Source organism: Myxocyprinus asiaticus, chromosome 1 (genome assembly GCF_019703515.2).
Source record: "Myxocyprinus asiaticus isolate MX2 ecotype Aquarium Trade chromosome 1, UBuf_Myxa_2, whole genome shotgun sequence".
Taxonomy (NCBI): Eukaryota; Metazoa; Chordata; class Actinopteri; order Cypriniformes; family Catostomidae; genus Myxocyprinus; species Myxocyprinus asiaticus.
This window is the reverse complement of record NC_059344.1, coordinates 53181811-53203125: the sequence shown is the minus strand read 5'-3', so window position 1 is coordinate 53203125 and position 21315 is coordinate 53181811. Positions and strand designations below refer to the sequence as shown.

General features: G+C 37.0%; 2 protein-coding genes across 2 annotated transcripts in view; one reads left to right on the top strand and one right to left on the bottom strand.

Annotated features, from left to right (window-relative positions):
• The window catches only part of LOC127441045 (leucine-rich repeat and fibronectin type-III domain-containing protein 4-like), a 32008-nt gene extending 26793 nt beyond the window's left edge, over window positions 1-5215 (top strand). The window contains exon 4 of the mRNA XM_051698194.1: window positions 2721-5215. Coding sequence (XP_051554154.1) covers window positions 2721-3906 — 1186 coding nt within the window. The 3' untranslated portion in view covers window positions 3907-5215. The remainder of the gene's footprint in view (window positions 1-2720) is intronic.
• Window positions 1-21315, bottom strand: part of LOC127441263 (pyruvate carboxylase, mitochondrial-like) — a 235469-nt gene that overhangs the window by 94703 nt on the left and 119451 nt on the right. The gene's annotated exons all lie outside the window — the stretch shown is intronic.

Here is a 21315-nt window from a genome sequence, read left to right as displayed (position 1 = left end):
GTTCTTGGCAGCCAGCTGTGAGACGGGTGGCATCTGCTTCCTGCGGTGGTCTCCACGCCGGGGCCGGGCCGAAGGGTTTGTTTTGCATACACCTGTGTCATGCTGACGGGATGTCAGTGCTCGGATTCAAGCCTTCATTCATTGTTTTTTCCTAAGAAAACAATCTAATATTGAGACTGTCATACTATCTGGTTATTAGTCCCTGATTCCAGGGTGGTGCCCCGTCAAAGTTAATCCTTATTAATATTCTGTTGATTTTTGATAATTGATAATTATCTTTGATGATTGTTGAATTTGAATGATCAATGTTAATTTTAATTAATGTTTCATCGATGTTAACAATTAATGATTATCTTTGATAATTGTTGATTTAAAGGATTAAAAAAAGATAATGTTGATTCTCATCAGTGTTCTATTGATTTTAATAATTAATAATTATCTTTGATAATTATTAATTATTGCTAATAACCAAACCCGCTCCTAAACGTAGCGCACTACATTTACTGGAGCCCCATATGAGGTTTTAATGAGTTAGATTCAATTAATTAATACAAACTGTGTGTGTAATTCCCACCTTGATGCAGGTAAAAAAATGCCCTTTTCATACATTGAGCACCATAGACACAAATGACTGAACCTAACAATTAAACACAGGCCAATTTTAATTTTTCTTTGAATGCTTTAACAACTGAAAATTGTGCGATTTTACATCTCTGGACTTCAACCATGAGTACATACATAAATTACAAGTATACATGCAAAATTAATGCTACCTCATTATATCTTTGTCATTCATACTAAGTACACCTACACCGCTGCATAAAAAGGGAAATCAACTACAAATACACTATAGTATACAGTATAGTTCACAAATATATTTTCAACAGCATGTCTGAGATATTTACCTTCAAGTGCTTAGTCAGTCACTTATAAAACATGCAATCTCCAGTGTACTGCCATGCATACAGCTACTGTGACATTGTTTCTTGTTTATTTTAATAGTATATCTCTTGAAACAGCAACAAGAAACAAGGGCGTGCAGACCTACACAGTGTCTATAAATACAAAGCTATAAGAGGGCAGACAGAATGACCTTGAGCTTTAACTCATAATTTACACAACAGCCAGGCTTAATAGATTCCAGCCCCAATGACAGAGCAACTCAGGCAAACAGAGTGTGTGTGTGCGAGAGAGAGAAAGTTTTTTTGTTTGTTTTTTTACTCTATTGAAAAAAAATTAAAAAATAAATAAAAAATAAAAACCCATCTGCCAGCACAATCATGCCTTAAAACAAATGCTGGATTTTCAGATCTTAGCAGTACAAATATTTAATATACAAAAACAGAAAAAAAAAAATTCACAACAATAGCACCAAATTTCCTACACAGCTCTTTGGAATATGTGATTCTGGTCAATTGTGGTATTCTGCGGTCAAATATTTTTGTTTAATGACAGCAAAATAGGACAATTGCCCGTTATCCCAGGTAACAGATTTCCGAAAAAGCTGTTCTAGTTTCATGTTTCTTGTATCACTATCCGTATTTCGAATAAACGATACCTGCTCTCTCTTTCCACATTAGAAAATAACTTCAACTCAAATCAATATTTCATGTTCATTAATGTACAGCATTGGGTAAGTAGATGTGCAATAATTATTACACAGCTTTCTGGAGTACTTCATTCTGAGTGTGGTCAAACAGTGGTGAAATATTTTTGAATAATGCACTTTGTGGGAAACATTTGTTTCCTACATAGTTGTGCTCGTGTTTTGTCACTCCGTAGTCTCTACAAGTAAGCTAATATAATAATTTCAACTCAAATCAACTCAACTGAAATATTTAATGTCCATGTATTTATTTGTAGTATTTTAAGTAGCCGTGTAATAATATAGCCGGATAATCTAATCAGATGTTTATAATCACAAAATTTACAACGAGATTGCAATACAACATACCTCCGCTTCACGATTACCCTGTCAGGCTTTATTTTGTGATAATGACTGGCTCACAGTACAATATCTCTTACATAAACTCCTTCAGGGTGATACGGGTTTTTAAAGATATTTTGCTTGTGTGTTGTTGAGTACTTAAGGCCATAAAATAAACAGTACCACTGCCAAGGTGTAATTCAAGCATAAACACAAAATTACGAAGCAATGTGTAATGTGCCCAACAAAAATGGACAACACCTGAAGAATCTGGTCATGTGCTTGTTTGTAACTAAATATTCCAGGAGCAAGTCACCATAGGAAGTCTCATTTAATTTTTAGCTGACACATAATTAAAATCTTCAGAGCCAGTGGACAGTAGGCGTCAGTCAATGCATTTTATCTTTGAGAGAAGGAAAGAGTGAGCTGTATGTAGGAGGATAATGGGGTTTTAATACCGTGACTAAAGCAGTATTCTACACATGTCAAGGTCTTGATCAGAGCTTGTAATTTTATGTCGATATTAGAGGTATTGTTTGGGAAGGGCTTAATTTTGCTAGCACTGTGCCAGAACAGCCCTCTACATTTCCATTACATTAGTAATGCTTTTGTGTGACGACAGTGTACGAACAAGAGATTCGCTTTAGAGGAACAAGCGCTTAAACAAAATGCTGTTTCATTGTGATAGAATGAGGGGAAGGCACTGTATATGTGTGTGTGTGTGTGTGTGTGTGTATACGGATGCATAATTGCTTCAGGTTCTAACCCTTCTTTCTCTTTCTCTCTCTCTAAGGATTCTGCCCCCCACTAGTGACAGCTTCCTACTGAAAAACCTGGTCTCTGGAATAGAGTACAATTTGTGCGTGCTAGCCATTTTTGATGACACAGTTACTTCTATGGCTGCCACAAAGGTCCTTGGTTGCATGCAGTTTAGCACCAAGGAAAATTACCCTGACTGTCGTTCACTACAAGCCCACTACCTGGGCGGGACTTTAACCATTCTGGTTGGTGGAGTTGTTGTTGTAACGCTGCTGGTGTTTACTGTGGCACTGATGGTGCGCCACAGTGTGTGCAGTAACCATGACAATCTTCATGAAGTAGGAGATGAGGCAGGATGCTCAGGATCAGACTCCCCGGCTCTTGCTGCTAAGGGAGCTGATGTCTTCTCTCAGAGCAATGGGAATGGGAATGTGATGATGGTGGTGCTGCCCAATGGGCTTGTTCAAAAACAGAAAGTATCAGAGGGAGGGTTGGGGTCAGTACCTAAACCAACTTCGAAAGTTAAACCAAAAACCCTTCCAAAGCCCAAAGTGAATCTGGAGCAATTCAGGGCGGGAATTGAAGGTGAGAAAGAGAAAATGTCTTTGTATTACACCCCCAGTAATCATTCCCCCTCTACATTGCCACGTCTGTCAAGCCAGTCAGGAGCAACACAAATCAAACTCCGTACTACCAACAGGGACACAGGTAAACGGGCCAGCTTAAGTTGGGCCCCACCCCCCACATACAGCGCACAACTCAGTAACAGGCGGTTCAGCACAGGGGGGGGCATTGTGGTCCGTCGGGGAGGGAAAGACAGCCAATGGAATTCCTCACTTGTCTATCAGAGCCCTGTTTTACCAGGCAACAGTTCTGCTCACAGTGCTCTGCGCTATAAGAGAAGTTCATCATTTGATATGGGTGAAATCGCCACAACAGCCTGCTATAGTTACGCCAAGAGACTTAACGTAATCTGGACCAAACGGAGCCAGTCATTACATGGCATGCTTGTCCAGTGCAGCTCAGAAACAAGCACCTCAACGACCAGCAGTGGCAGTGAAGATTTCCAGGTGCGACATTCGCATGGATACATCCGTGCCTACAACACCACCAATTCAAATTTCAACCCTCCAACAGCAGAGATTGCAAGGAACCAGCGGTTGAAGGATATAGAAAAGGACAAAGACAAAGGAGAAGAACTGGAGGAGAGTGTGGTGTAGGGACAGAGAGGATTGGTGAGACTCACAAGTAGATAAATGGCATGAGAGGTTGTAAGGAACTCAAGATGGACATAAACAGGATCCAAGAGAGGAGTTTGAAGGTGAGATGGAAAGTTTGTAGGTAAAGCTTAGAGAGGTGTTGAAAATGTTGAAGATCCCATAAAATGTTAATTGGATCAATCGAGAGAAAGAGATAGAAAACAGAGATGAAGTCAAGAAGAAAACTTTTTTTTTATTTTTATTTTTAAATGCTGAGAGTCATTCTGAACAACAACTAGGCTATAGACCTAAAGACAAGCAGCAATTGCTAACTCACATGAGGTTGGGGAAAATGTGGTGTCATTTAAGCACTGATCAATAAGCTTGCATGTGAATTACACGGACAGAGTCACGGCAAGCGGACATGCCGAGTCATGCAAAATTGATCGGATGAGATTAATTGATAATGGCAGCAATGGTATAACAGCAAATGTGAAATGTACAGGATGCAGACCACAAGATAGGGATGTGGAAATGTTTAAATGGAACAGTGAAAATGTGATTTGGGACACATTTAGAACTTTAATGGGCATTGGCAGTGGTATATCATTGTTTTTGTGTGTGTGTGTGTGTGTGTGAGAGAGAGAGAGTGTATGTGTGTGAGTGTGTAAGTGTTTGTGTGAAGGGGAGTGAGTGGATTAATGCACAAAGAAATAATCAAAAGTCATTTTATGACATCACTGGATCAACTTGTCCCTGTGACCACCATCATCCAATAGGGTAATGTGTTCTGTGAAACTGAGAGACAATGTTAATGCAGGGTCACTGGACTACTATAGAAGAAAAAAAGAAAAAATATAATTCCAAGTTAATAGAATCAATCAATAAATTCTGTTTTAAAACATCTTTTGAATGGCGAAATGGATGAAATGGACAACAATAAGTGAAAGTGTTCAACAATTTAGTTTCCTTTTTGTTTTTCATGAATAATACTAGCGCTGAAAAAAGATGTTTAATTTTTGTTTGAGTAAATTCAATGTCAATGTTAACAAGTGTTAAGATGATTTTCTATTACTGATTATGGAAATGGAGATTAAAATAAGGGAACCAGTAATATTCTTGATGATACCTGTTGATCTTCTTTTTTCAAAGTGTAACTTAATGTCCTAAAAAATAAAACAGTAAAACAACAAAAAAGTTAAACAAAAAAATAAAAATCAGAAGCACTGTTAAGCATTAAAGTCAGTCTAATCTTATACAAATTACGTGACTGTGTCAACATTTTTGCAAAATGATTTTTTACATGGTTCATTAAATTTTTTCTGCACTACCGAGGTAAAATATCCACTGTGCTTGAAGTGAGTTAATTGGGGTTTTTAAGGTTAATGCTTTTTTGAGTTTTGGTTCAACAAAACCTACCACTCTACCTTAAACCTAAACCTAACCGATAGTATAATAAAGCAAATGGTATACCCCGGACCTTTGCATCACAAATGCGATGTTCTATTAGTGCTAGTACCTGTAAATGAAGTTGGTTAGAGTCATGCAATAAAGTAAAAGTGTTTAGATGTCATAAGATAGCATTGTGGGAGGAACAGGGCCAAAAGAAGGTATTTATGAATTGATAATCTGCCATATTACTCATAATTTCAGTAAAAGGGAATAAAGGTAATTGTTGTTGTAGCACCTGTAGTTTTCATTTCATTAGTTAAGTGGTGTACCTTGAGTCATGTAAAAATAATTTCACAAAAATGTAGGTATAGTAACTTGAATCTATGAGACCAGGATGACCTCAGTAAAGGTGAAATTAGCTACTATATGAGTTAGATAAGCTTTTGTTATAGAAACTTTTGTTGCCTTAGAACAGAACATAAGGGCAGGGGACTTGATTGCTAAATTACTGTCTCTCTTTTTTCTCTCTCATTATCTTCATGTCTGTCTGCAGTTTGAGATAGTTGCTGAGGAAGGCTAACGTGTGAGGGCAAGATAAAGTGAGGAAAAAGAGACGGATTGAGGGAGAGCGATAGGAAGTACAGCACTGTCTGCAAGAGTGCTGATGCGGACATCAAGCAAGAGAGGGAGCAAAATAGATAGAGACTGTAAAAAAGAGAGAGGACATTGTGTCTGTAATGTGTGCGTTAATGGTATTTTTGTCATGTAAGTACTTTGCCAAAATTCATAACATTGCTAACAAAGCCTATTTAAGAATAGCTTAGGTGAAATGAGGGGCAAAGATGAGTTGCCCTGTGCGTGTGTGTGTGTGTGTGTGTGTATGTGTGTGTGTGCATAGATGTGCGCGATTGGACAGACACTGTGTACATATCTGCCTTCTGTATTTACCCATAGCAACAGACAGGCTTACAGCAGGTTTTGGGAATGCACAATAGGCACAATTTGGCCCCAAAAACACATGAATGTTGAATAACGGAAATCAATCTGCATAATTAATGACATATTATGAAAATAATAATAATAAAAAAAATCAATAGTTGATTAAGAAAATGCTAAAGGAAACAATCAAACACTACAACATGCAGACAAGCAGTTGTACATATTATGTAAGTTTTGCTTCCAAAACATAGAGAACAGCCTAACTAGACAGACTTTTAGGGTCAGCTCCTGATGAAAAAGGCTTTCTGAAAAGGTAAAATTATGCTGCCTTAAAATATATCTCATTTATCCAAATTTCAAGGCAGCATTACATCATTATTCATAGATAAGACCATTTCAGAAGGTACAGTAATGGGCTCAAAAAAAATAAAAAAATAAAAAAATAATAATTTTTAGATGGTGGACGGAGTCAAGAGAAATACCAGCTATATTTAATTGAAAGTTTTGCATAGCTCCATAATCAATCGGTAACACTTTACAATAAGGTTCCATTCGTTAACATTACTTAATGCATTAAATATCATGAACAAAAAATTAAAAACATATTTTTTATAGCATTTATTAGCAGACACTGTGCTAACCTCAACATACTAACATCAAACTCTTAAAACTCTTAGTCATTTAATTTCAATTGGGATGTCACCTTATGAAGGTAACTGCCTATGTAAGCAGCAGAGAGCAAGGCAGCTCAATAGGTTTTGGAACAGAGCTACAGTATAGTCTTAGATATCCTATCTTTATGACACTTACATGTTGGTATAAAAACATCAACACAGACACAAATAGAGTGAATGACCATAACATTTGTGCTCTGTGTTATATAATTAGATCCCTGTGGCCTATATCATTTGAGAAGATTAAAGTTGGCTCAGTGTTTATTGTGACCATGATCATGTGTGCTTGGGTGTGTGTGTGTGTGTGTGTATGTATAAAAGGGACAAGAGAAAAAAATAATAACAAAGCAATGAATAAATAAATAAATACATAAATAAATAAATACTTACTTACATAAATAAATGTCACACAGAGTCCCTCTACTTTACATGCCTGCAGCAAAATTCTGTCCCAAATTGACTAATTAACAACAGTTGATACACAGTCATACACACTCATATGCAGTTTATTTTTACAATCTTCCAGCATTTCATTACATCAACCAAATCAACCAAATAAAATGGTTTATAAACTGATGGGGCACCATTCTCCTATGAGCAGATATTTTTAGCAACAGTACTGTATGAAATATATATGTTAGTGTGATCATTTTGTACTAGGCAACATATTAACATTCAAAATGCAACACACACATGAGCATTAAGCACAACATTCATGCTACTCAAAAAACCTTCTAACAGATAAATTAATCTAAGCTGAAAGCTACCCTTTATAAAGAGTAGCTAGTTAAACAAGCTACATGGAAAACGTAGCTTGCTATTGATGCTACTTCAAACTTTAAGATACTGTATTTATGAAATAAAATAAAAATAATAAAAAAAATTATATATATATATATATATATATATATATATATATATATATATATATATATATATTACAATAGTTAGCTGTTATTATTCAAATAGGTGATTTTGAAAAAAACAAATTATACTATATTGCCAGTTGGTCTGTGTGTGCACGTTTGATGAGGAGAGAAAATGCGAGGTTTAAAAAAAAAGAACCAGATACAAGGTGCATAATCTCTAAGACAGTAAAGTACTCTTCAAATAAGTAGCCTTCTGTAGCAGTACCATAGTACAGTGAATTTGTGCCAATGCATTAAAGGTAAATATTCCACTTTACTCAATGTTCTTTTTATTCTCTGTGTTGTAAAGTTTCCCATTACTGTTTAACGGCACAAGGAACTGCTCCAAACCACTCAGTCCATGACCCAGGGGAAGAATTGTTATTATTTGAATGAACAAACCCTTTTGAAATGGGTTAATAACACCATCAGAGTGCCGTTTTGGGATGCATGCATAAAAGTTGGTAAAGTGAGAGTTGGAGAGTGTTTCCTTATGAGAGTGTGTTGTTTCATCCTTAACACAACAGCCCTGCTCTTCCTCTTTCCTCCTCCAAAACTCTTCTATCAGAAGGTTTTTGAAGATTATGACAAACCTAGACTAAAAATTTGATTTCTTAGACTATGGTCTGGTAGACTATGCTCAGATTCAGAGAAAATAAAGTGTGAAAACTGCAGTAACTACAAAATCCACACTAAAGCCAAGGCAAACCACAGTATTAAAAATTGACATAGTTACTGTGTTTTGCCTTTGTAGAGCAGTCACAAGCCCTCACAATAATCGTGGCATGAAATGCCATATTTAAACCACCACTCATTCATAACCACTCATTCAAAAGATATTTACAAATTTATGTCATTGTGTTAAAGTCTTTTGCCTTCAAAGTGCCAGTACAGGATGTGCTAAAGCCATAATTAGGTTGGTCCATTTGTAGCAGAATGGTCATGATATCGCGAAATGGATTTCAAGCCTAATGAAAACCTCTCAGTGTCACTGACTAGGCTGCAAGGCTAAAAGCAGTTAGCTTCTTTTGTCTTTGATAACCCAATTGGTATGCATAATGTTCTGCCACATTAGCTATTATCAGTCATATGTGGTCACTAACTTAAAATATACTGGCAAAGACTATAACTGGCAGTTTGCCAGCCACACTGGCCAATGAACTACCCAGAACCACTGTTGGCATGGTAACAAGTAATAACACCTGGCTTTGCCAGCCAATAAGGGCTGCTTACAGCTAGAATAACTAAGGTAAATCTTTACAGTGATTTATACAGATTTGCCACAGTTACAGAAATACTCATACCAGCCCATCTGGCACCAACAATCATGCCATGGTCCAAATCACTAAGATCTTATTTTTTCCCATTTTGATGGTTGATGTGAACATTAACTGAAGCTCCTGACCCATATCTGCTTGATTTTATGCACTGCACTGCTGCCACATGATTGACTGATTAGATAATCGCATGGATGATTGTTGGTGCTTGATGGGCTGGTTTGTGTATTTCTGTAACTGCTGATCTCTTGGGATTTTCACACACAACAGTCTCTAGAATTTACTCCGAATGGTGCCAAAAACAAAACATATCCAGTGAGTGGCAGTTCTGTGGACAGAAATGCCTTGTTGATGAGAGAGGTCAACAGAGAATGGCCAGACTGGTTCAGCCTGACAAAGTCTAGGGTAACTCAGATAACCACCCTGTACAACTGTGGTGAGAAGAATATCATCTCTGAATGCTATTCTGAGATGCGGGTTGGCGCTGTTTTGGCGGCACGAGGGGGACCTACACAATATTATGCAGGTGGTTTTAATGTTGTGGCTGATCGGTGTAACATTAACATTTTGATTTGAATGTGTAGGCCATAAAAATCAGGACATTTTCTCCAAATTTCCACTCAAGCCATCTTTGGATTTTTTTCAGTAATGCACTTAATCTTAAACACCTGCTATACTTATTTATTTACGCCCTGATTAAGAGCTTTTTACACACTTTGGAAGGAAATATCATTCCTTGTTTATATTGATTTTCCTCCTTTCTACAAGCTTCATAGCCAACAGCGCATGTCTCTTGGTGCTTTGGCCATAACAGTGGAAAAACCCTGGACAGAGTGCTTTAATAAAAACCCTCAACTTAACTGCAAGTCCACACATTGTGCATATCCTCAGCTAATGGTTTGTTTATGCTGGCTTTCAGCATTTTGGGTGGCTCGGCGTAATTTGTTAACAGCAAATAACATAGGGCTTGACATGGAGGCACTTAGCAGCCACATAAAAACAAATAATTAAATAAATAATAAAAAAACAACAAAAAACAAAACAAACAAAAACAAGGACATGCGGCCAATGAAATACATCATTAGCAGAGACCAGATACAAAAAGGAACGCTGATCACAAAGAGTAAGATGAGACAGAGAAAACAGGGAAATGGAAGAGCAGTTAAAAAATGATTGGAGGCACAAATAATTAGGAATAAATGGAACTATGTAAATGTTTGCGTAAAATTAGAGTAGAAGTCTATGTGAAGGAAGCACATGAAGGACAAAAAAGCAGGGGAAAGAGAGTTTCAATACCATTTCAATCAAGAGCTGTTGCCTTTACAATTAACAAGTGTGACATCAAAAGCAATCAATTTAATCAGTCATAGCAAATGAAAGCACAAACAATCACCGAAGAGACAAATTCAGTGTCTCATCTTTGTATCACTTAATGTTTAAGTTTCAGTGGCAACCTTATAACCTCTCCGACATGTTCTTTCCCACTGAACAGCACAACACAGAATAGATGTGTGGGTGGCAGTCTTTTGTATGTGCATTTGAAATTGTGTACAAATTTAAGTGCGTGTGCACAACAAATTACTCATTGCTTTTCCTACAATACCACTCCCATGCATCTGGGAAGGTAATGAAAAACAAAAGATAATTGGTTACAAACTTACATCACAGATGCTGTGACAGACATTAACTTTCAACTGCTATATGATTATATTTCCTATTATCTGATACTACCTAGAGAGGGTGTGCATTTAAAGTAAATTAGAAAACACTGCATATTGTACTGCAGATGATAAATCTATAGCAGTTTAAACTAGCAATTTATTTTGATTTGATTTCTTGCAATAACAGTCTAAACATTCTAATCACAGTGTGTTATAATGTGTTATAATCAAGTGTTTAAATCTTATTTATTATATAACAAACAAATTAAAATCAAGAAAGAGGTAATTCTTTGTTTGCAGTGCCTTGACCTCATGGCTTGCAGAAAAAAAATGGGTTAATCAGATATGTCAGATAAGAATTTGTTTATTGTTTACACTGATGGAGCTTGAACAGATGAGGGATGTTATCAGCTCATATGTTTGAGAGGAATGATAATAGAGTATTGTAAAACAGGGTGGTAGTAACCCATGCCAACTCAAGTGCATAATGTCATAGAAGCAAAAAGGGGGATATGCATTTTTTTATTTTATTTTTATTTTTTTGCATTTTAAAATGCAAAATAGAAGCATTTTCACATGTGGACTTTTGAAGCACACTGTATATCTATTCAAATATCAGTATTATTTTATGCAAATATATAACCAAACTTAATTTTTATTTCAATGTCAGTCCATGTTGCACATGTAATGAGATGATTTTCCAAAGGGACAGTAAAGGCACAACATACCAATCCCTGAATAGCAAAGAAGACACTGAGTACTGCCCATTCTGTGGTGAAGTACAACCCTCTAAATCGTATCTGTCTGCGGCAGCAGTAGGAAACATACTTGGCTTATTCTCCACATAAATGTGTGGATTTCAAAGCTGTTGTTTGAGGCTGCCTTTACCATCTGTCCTTTATGGGGTGAAGAATGTGGTGCTAACTAAAATAAAATAAATTAAAATAATTTTAAAAAAAAATAAAAAAGGGTGGCATTTTCATGTAGCAAAATATATTTCTTTATACATAAGATGCATTATTAAGAAATGCAGTTTGTCACTGCTGTATTTTCTTTAACTGGAGAGTTGCATGACTTGTCTTCATGTATCGAAGGTTCAGCTTCAGTGAAAAGGTAGCAAAACTGCAATGCTGATGTTAAACTCTAATGCTACAGTAAATCTACACCTGAACTTTCAGCCTGATCTCATTAATATACGTAGCTATTTGTACGTTAATATTTGTAACATTTAAATGGACACCGATCAGCCACAACATTAAAACCACCTGCCTAATATTGTGTAGGTCCCCCTCGTGCCGCCAAAACAGCGCCAACCCGCATCTCAGAATAACATTCAGAGATGATATTCTTCTCACCACAATTGTACAGAGCATTTATCTGGTAACCGTAGACTTTGTCAGGCTGAACCAGTCTGGCCATTCTCTGTGGATCTCTCTCACCAACAAGGCATTTCCATTCACAGAACTGCCCCTCACTTGATATTTTTTGTTTTTGGCAACATTTGGAGTAAATTCTAGATTGTTGTGACTGAAAATCCCAGGAGATCAGCAGCTACAGATCAGCAGTTTTCAATATTAATCCATTCAAACGGCACACGAAAACATTTGTACTTTTCTTTAGGTGTTAATATGTAAAATGATGGCATTTAGATGATGTCAATTCGTCAATATTGTATGTTTTGGTGTCTATGCAAATGTAAGAGAATGTACATTTGCTTGAACCAAACTTAACGTAAGAATACATACGAATTCACATGAGGTCACGTTGGAACGTTGAAGCTTTTTGGTCTTGTGGCTTTTTTCTGGAGCAGAACAAACACTTTTCTATTTTTTTTTTTTTTATTAGTCCGACCATCTTCAGCATTCACCTTTGTCAAATCTAAACAAACTGATTATACTTTAAAGCTGAATTTTACGGCCATTCAACCTTGATACAAGATGAATGGTAGAGACAAGACACTCATGTTAGGGGAATGTTTTTTTCTTACTATTTTGATTGTTATCTCTGTTCTGGCTTTCTTACTTTTTAAAACCTCAAGAAGCAGAATACCTGGGGGACAACACCAGAGGGTTTTATGTGCTTTTTTTGCGAAAGAGCAATGTAATGATAACCTAAACCTCACCTACATTGCAACAGAGCGTATAATTGAGGTGTGGATATCAAAAGGAAGATCAGTTAAGCCTCTATCTCACTTTCTCACCCTCACCTTTGATTCTTTCTCCATTGCTTTCTACTACTACCTTCTCATTGTCTTGAGAGCTTTGCTGAAATCAGCTTTTTCTTTTGGCTGTGGGATTACTATTATTTATGTCTGTGCTGTTGGTCTCCTTTCCAACCAATTCATAAAATCTTGGTGTCATAAGCTCCGAAAAATATATTGAAAATATAAACCAACAAATTGAAAAGTTAGCATTTTATTAATAACTTTCTGGACACCTCATTGCAAAAAAACAAACCTGCCTTTGCTTCATGTTAAGTGAGTCAGTTGTAAAAAGCGACCTCCTCTTGATTGCTTTAGCGACTGGGGCACCTGCAAGTTGCTGGTGGTAGTAAAACAAGGGCCTCAGCATGTTGTTATGCTTGGTGGCATATGTAAGTTTTAAGTGGGGGTAAAAATCATACCTACTTTCAGGGAAAGAGAAAAATAAGCTAGTGAACTATGTCTATACGCATGTGCATTTAGTCTGACAACTGTGCAAAAAATAAAAGCTCCTCAAAAATATAAGGCTGGCAAATATTTGACATTTGGCCAAAGACTCTCAGCGTGAAGTGCTTGTTGCACTCTTGAAAATGCCAACTAAGTAATCAGAGAACTTGTGACATCTAATGTGTAAGGCTGCAAAACTTATCAAATTTAAATCAAAATCAAAATATGACCTTGGGTGACTATTAAATCCCAAAAGGCTGCAATGATATTAACTAATACTGTATATAGTCTGCAGGCACTGTTTCAAAGTGACTGGGTCAGCACACTGTTCTGTTCCATCTAAAATCTGAAAGACTTACTCTAAGAAGCAGCAATATGACATGTTAAAGGGATAGTTCATCCAAAAAGGAAAATCTGTCATTATTTGCCAACACTCAAGCTGTTCTAAACCTGTATGACTTTCTTTCCTCCGTTGATCACAAAAGATTATTTCAGACAGAATGACAGCCTCAGTCATGATTCACTTTCAGTGTTTACCGTCCCACATGGCTCAACCGGCAGCACATTGCGTCAGCAGTGTAAGAGACCCGGATTCGTATCCACGTTGAAACCAGGAAGTAATTGCATTCACTTAATCAGTGACGAGTGTGATTTGGAGGTTGCACTTTTGCCCCTAGCATTTACATTATTTCTCCACTAATGGTTAGGTTTAGGTTTGGGTTTGAGCTGGGGGGAAGAGTCCATAAAATATGCCTTCCTCTTCACTGTATTACATCCTGTATGGCTGGAAGGAACTCGCTTCACAACTAGCTTTTTGTGATCTCTCCTGGACATAAATGGAGCCGACACGTGCCTATTTGCCCAACAACGCTTATAGCTTTGGCCACTGGGGGCAGTGTTTTAAATTTCGGTAAGCATATACCCATTTTAGCTAAAGAAAAGTCGACCTACTCTTTCCGATTTCACTGTGAGATTAATTGTGCAGCCCTACTTACAGTCTTTTTTTAATTTGATTTTTTTATAAATAAATAAATTAATAAATAATAAGATGCACTGCTCCCACAATCAAGAGGTCACTTGCATCATTAACCTACATGTTTTTTCATTTAAACCACAAGACTTCTTTCGTATGCTTGGCACTTTGGCTTCATTATGTACATGTGTTTCAGGGACCGTAGGAAAAGATGCCTACACTCTTTGATGTTGCATGTTTGAAACGCCACTGCTGTCCAGATTCCCCAATACACTTATCCAGTCCAGTACCATGAAACCTCTCAGATTACAGTATAAAAGCCCAAACCTACAAAAAGGCGATTTTGTTTTCTCTCTTTTTAGATTTTCACTCAACCTTATCTATCTACCCACTCATTCCTCTCTGTTCTCTCGTTCAATCCTGACTTTTTGTTGCTTCTTTCAAAGGCGTTCACAGCAATTCCCAACATCAAAATCCCTATTAAAGCTTCAAAGCTCTGTTCACTCCTCCTCCTTCAACATGTGCATATAAACATGTGGATGTGTGTAACAGAGCGCTTTACTGGAAGATATTCAGCAACTTGCAAACATGCAACTAGGTGAACAAGCACACACACTTACAGTTGAGAACTAAACGTTATCCTTAGTAGTCTTGTAATTACTTATTAATAGCTCAATTAAACAGTTATTTTGAGTGTAGGTGTGTGAGATCTAAGCTGTGCACTTCCCTTCTAAAGTGATTCTTTTGGAAACATTTTTTCTGAGTGTAAGACCATTACTCACACTCTTAATGTTATATATCTACCAAAAAAAAAAAAAAAAAAAAAAATGAATCTCTCTCTCTCTCTCTCTCCAAATTCTTTCTTTATCTTATTGTGCCTATTCCTCCTACTCTCTATCTCTCGATTTCCCTCTTCCTTCCACTTCTCTGCCTGTTCTCTCTCTTTGTGTTCTTTAGATTTTAATTATATATGTACTACTAAACAAACCTTCTGATCTCTCCTTGACTCAAGAATTCTCATTAATGATCAACCTTGAAAACTTTTTCACACAACACACAAACAATTGTCCATGTAACAACTTTAACTCAGAATCAACTAAATGAATGAACCACATAAGTCAATTAAATGTATGAAGCACCATTTGAAGTCAAATCAAACAAAGACGGATGGAAATGGAGATGAGAGGCAGAGACAGATTTCCAAGTAATAATTGTGTCACTTAAGACAAGTCTATTATAATGTTTTCATGACGGCATACCATATCTCATTTAGAATGAATAAGAGTGGATGAATATATTTATGAACATGTGAAGTTATTGGTTCATTATTGTTGAGGTAATGAGGTGAAGCTGCTTTGAAATGATGGGTTTTGTGAAAAGCACTATACAAATAAAAATGACATGACTTAAAACAATAAATTATCAATGGCTTAGTTCATATCAAAGGTAATTCCTTAATTCATCAAAGGTAGAAGACAAAAAAATTTTTTTTTTAATGTTAACATTTTGTTAATGTTAACGAATTTTGTTAATGTTAATGTTAACAAATTTTACCATGATTACATAATGCTTAACAGATCATTAGTTCATTAGTTCATTAGTAAATTCAAATACTTACAAATATTCTTAAACTTTCATTCATATATGGCTTTGCACTTTTTAATATCTACAAATGATTTTAACAAATGTTATATTATGATTAACAGATCATGGGCCCTATTTTAAGAGCACTAGCATTAATCGCAGCGCTATGCCATAAGTCATAAGTGCAAAGTCAGTGGGCATGGCCATGAAACTTTTTTATTTTCGTGCAAACATGCCCTAAGTCTAGGCGCAAGTAGGTTTGGCCAAATCGTACGCGCAATGCGCAAGTGGGCTGAATTAATTGCAGTTTAATTCTGAGGTTTTCTCCGGATATTATTCCAACGTCTGCATCCTAATATAGTCCATTCCCTCAAGCACCAGCGATATAAACCAAGACAGCACATTCATAAGAAATTGGCAGTGTAAATGGACTGTATGCAGTGAATTAGAAGAATTGAAAATTACATTCTTTTGTGCATTAACTTTGGCCTCGTTGAATGTCGGGCATATTTCTATGACAGTAGCCTAGTTTCTATCAACTTTTCACGCTATTTTGTTATCGCCAAAATGAAAATGCATAAAAAAAAAAATTGCGAAATTTGCCGTCTTCTGCCTGTTTCCATTCAAATGACCTTTTATCGATAAAAATTGTGTGTGATGACATAATGCTTAAAAAAAAAAAAAACACTTTGTTGCATAAGTTTTGATTTATCGCAAAAGAAATCTGCCCTTAAGCCGTTTCAATACAGAAATGTGTGTTTATCACTAATTGTGTACCTTTCGCCTCCCAGATGTCCCTAATTTTTTTTCCTCCGAAGTTTTGGTAAAATGGGGAGAGTATTGAGACAATTCATTGAAATTAGCCAGCTTACTGTCATTTTAATTTCACAAAAAAATGCAATCAGAAGACGGAATTGCAGTCAAAAGGGAGCGGTTGCCCTTCTGATAGGACTGTAATATTGGTCCTGATGTTGCGCCTCTCACAGGTTGCCACCGGTTCCAACATCGTCATGGCCCTGTTCAAGCTGGCAACCTGCACCAAGTAGTGGGGGAAACTTTAAATCTTAGTATAAGGACCATCCATCGATGTGTATATGCTGTGTGCACAGCTCTTAAAGAAAAATGGATGCGGTTTAATATCAGGGTTTACATATATGATACATTCCTGATATTCAATAGGCTATTTTGAACAATCATCTAATCTAAAGCATTGCCATCACAACTGCATTATATCCCACATATTTGTCCAGCAACTTTTAACGACCAACTGAACTTGATTATCATCTAAAATTAATTTTAACGTCATAATGCAATTTACATTTTCTGAAGAAGCTCAGCAAATGCGATCCAAGGTAAAGAGGGTTAGATTTAAAATATTTAAAAGTTTTTACATTTTCAAAAGCTCGTTTTTCTGAAAGTGAACTCAGCATTGGACAAATAGTTCTGATAGTTTATAGTCTTAAAAAAAAGTGTAGAACATTTTGAAAATGTCATTCAGCTGACTTTTTTCATATACAGAACAGTGTAAGGCTAATTTAAGTTTGTGTAAAGAAAAGGCAAGTATATAGGCCTAACAATATATTAATTTTTTTTCGTTTGGCAATTAATTATTTAATTTAATGCTTTATTCATTGTAGGCTAATTTATTTAAATGAATACAGGGAATTTTGCTGGCATTTTTTCAAAAGTAAGCTAAACAATGATTTTATAGGATTGGGTTATGTTAGTGTTCCAAAAAAGCACACTGAAGCTTTTCTATTGTGTATTCATTTTTAATCTAAAACATCTTTGTGCATAGAAATGATATGTATTTTTTTTTTTTTTTGTATAATGGGCTAATTCCATGCCTGCTGTCTATTATTCTGAATGGTGTGGAAAAGCAACTTTAATAAATAAACGGATGGCTACCACGATTATATTAATCGCAAACAGTGGCCATTCATTTGTTCTCCGTGCACTTGTCAATGTGCATGATACGAGATACACTACCGGTCAAAAGTTTTGAAACACTTACTCATTCTTTATTATATATTTTATTTTTTTTCACATTTAGAATAATAGTAAAGTCATCAAAACTATGGAATAACATAAATGGAACTATGGGAATTATGTTGTGACTAAACAAAATCCAAAATAAATCAAAACTGTTATATTTTAGCATCCAAATTCTTGAGGTAACACCCTGGGATGCTTTTTAAACAGTATTGAAGGAGTTCCCATCTATGTTGGGCATTATTGGCTGCTTTTCTTTATTATTTGGTCCAAGTCATCAATTTAAAAAAAAACATTTGTTTTTTTAATTAAATTTTAGTTTTATAATGAAATAAATTTATATGGTGGCACAATTATATTTTTGTCTACAAAACTAATTTCAAACATTTAAGCATGCGCCTTCAGATCAAAAGATTTTTAAGATTATGAGAAACATTTCAGTCAAGTGTTTCAAAACTTTTGACCGGTAGTGTATTTGTGTTGGCACTCCTGGAAGTGTCATGTTTACAGCATCAGATCTATATGCCATTAAGATCTATCCATAATCACGTACAATAAATTAGCTTTCAAGGATGTATACCGTCTTCTTGATTAACAGGCTAACGGTTGGGGTAAATTCTGTAATGTGACACTATATTTTTGCGTTAATGGCACTTTTCTCGACAAAAAGTGTTTCCAAGACAGTTTTTTGTGACATTTGAAGTATCGACATAGAGTTTAACGTAAAAATATTATGTCGACACTTGTGAAATTTTAGCGATAATTTGCATTTCCATCAGTTTTATTTTGATGCGCTAAAACTTTTTCTGCAAAAAATCCTTGGATGGAAACGTAGTTAGTGACAAGCTCCTTTTATATGGATGGAAAATGTGATTCTCATCAGAATTTGGATGTAGGCTCCATTAAATTACAGAGAATGTAAGTATTATTAATCATTTTCATCTACTGACGCACAAATCATGGCTAGTATTAACAGTGATTGTATCGGCACGCACTTCTACCGGTCGATTTTGATTTTGATGCACTGAGAAGAATTTGCATCAAACTTGCACTTTGTGGATACATCTTAAGACATATTCAGCAACTTACCTTTGTACAAAAAACCCTATATGCAAAGTTGTTTAGATTTAGAAGATCAGATCAGTGGTGAACAATGGAATAGTGTATTTCTGCTCAAAATTAGAAGATTTAAAATGTCATATTATCGTGATATGTGTTCATCTTTGTTTCATAGAAGACGGCTACAAATCTGATCGTCAGGTACACAATTTGACGTTCTACTATATTTTCAGAGTTTGGACATTAACTTTATTACAACCTGTTGGTGGAAGCTCCAAACTTCAAATGCAGGAACTGAGTTTAAACTTTGTGTTGAGTTAAGACGTGGTTTTCAAATGTCTTAGCGCAACAACCTATTTCTCAGGAAAATAGCATATTGCGCTTTGCGCCACTTAATTAACATACAATACACCCACAGTTTGCGAGCATAAACCCACAATAGTGCAAACACTCTCACCCACACCCACTTGCGCTTTGCGCTGGCACAAAAATTGCAATTAGAATTAGCGCTGTCACGAAAATTGGTTAAGACATTTCCCACGGTCGTTACGTGTATCACTGCACTTTGCGAGCTCACAAAAATAGAGGCACGTTTGTCAATGTACATTAGAATGCTTACAAATGTCATTAAACTTTTTCATAATTTATTCATAAATGAGCTTTTTTTTTACATTTAGAAATGTTTTAAGAAATTATTCCGATTTTTCACCCCTTCAAAAACTATTAATGTTGTAAAATTAATTAATTAATGTCCAGCTAATTGGGAAACAAATTCTTTAGTATGTAAGCATGTACATTGTTTACACACAATGTAAATGTAAACAATGTTATTGTTTACTATTTACACATCTTCACAAATTGTTTATTAATTATTTGTTAATATTTTTGCAGTACCAAATCTTAAGGTGAAACGTCCTGGTTACTTGCGTAACCTCCGTTCCCTGATGGAGGGAACGAGACACTGTGTCGATGTAGTCACTCTTGGGAGCCGAAACACCTCTGGTCTTTGAAAAAAGGCCAATGAAAATTGGCGAGTCGTATTTGCATACAACTCCCCCAAACATACGATAAAAAAGGAGCTGGTATGCAACCACTCATTCAGGTTTTGTGCTGAGGAGCCGAGACAAGGTCCCGGCCATTTCAGCGGGTAGTCCAGCATTGTGGCAGGAGGGACACAACGTCTCGTTCCCTCCATCAGGGAACAGAGGTTATGCAAGTAACCAGGACATTCCCTATCTGTCACTCACTCGACGTTGTGTCGATGTAGTGACACTAGGGGTCCCTATACGAAACGCCACAACTGGCTGAACTGTGATACGTGAACTGGCGGTGTGTGACGGGCAGATCGCTCTGTGCCTTGTAGCAGCGCACCAGGCTGACAGGTAACCTCCCCCAACGCTGTTATGAGTGTCGAACGGCCCTTCAGGGACAAGTTGACTGCCCAAAAGATAGAGACAGGCTAGCCCAGTCATGGCCTCTTATCCTCTTTTTTTTTCTCTCCCCAAAAAAGAGTTAACTGACTGGGGCCACTAGGTCTACATCGGGGGAGTGTCCCTCCCAAGGGGAAGACACCGCAGAGACCACACCCTGCCCAGAGAGAGTGGGGGTATTTGAGTGGAAATACGTCACATGGCCTTGCCGAGCTTTGTCAGAAGTATGTCATGTGGAGAAGTCCCATGGTAGGTCCTACCGTATGGGGGGAGGAGTTTCTACAAACATGGTGACTGGGGCAGAGGGGTCTCTGCGGTCATCGAGACTGAAGGAAGATGCAGTTTACCAACAGGGAAACTAATTAGCGGAAGATATACATCGCATGGGGTTACCTATGGGGAACCAACACATGCGGAGCACCTACCCCAGTACAGGGCTTAGTTAGCACATGTACTGAGCTGGCAGCGAGTTTCTCCACAAACTTGTCTGCCACAGGGATCGGAGGAAATCATCCAGGGAAGACAGTTTGTGAACACTACTGGGAGTCAACAGCGCACGTCTTCAGCTCAGGGGAGGTGAAAGGCGCTATGCACAAGCGATACACCCGGCCAGCTGTCCTGGACTTACCTGCTTGTGATTGCCACAACACGGGATGAAACCAGTTCCACCCGGAGATTGTAGAACCTCGCAAAGATGTTGGGTGTTGCCCAGCCCGCTGCTCTGCAAATGTCTGTTAGAGAGGCGCCACTAGTCAAGGCCCAGGAGGCCGCCATACTCCTGGTAGAATGGGCTCATAGCCCTGCCGGGGGCAGCACGTCCTGGCCGTGATATGCCATGTTATGGCATCAATGACCCAGTGGGCGATCCTTTGCTTGGAGACCACGCTTCCTTTC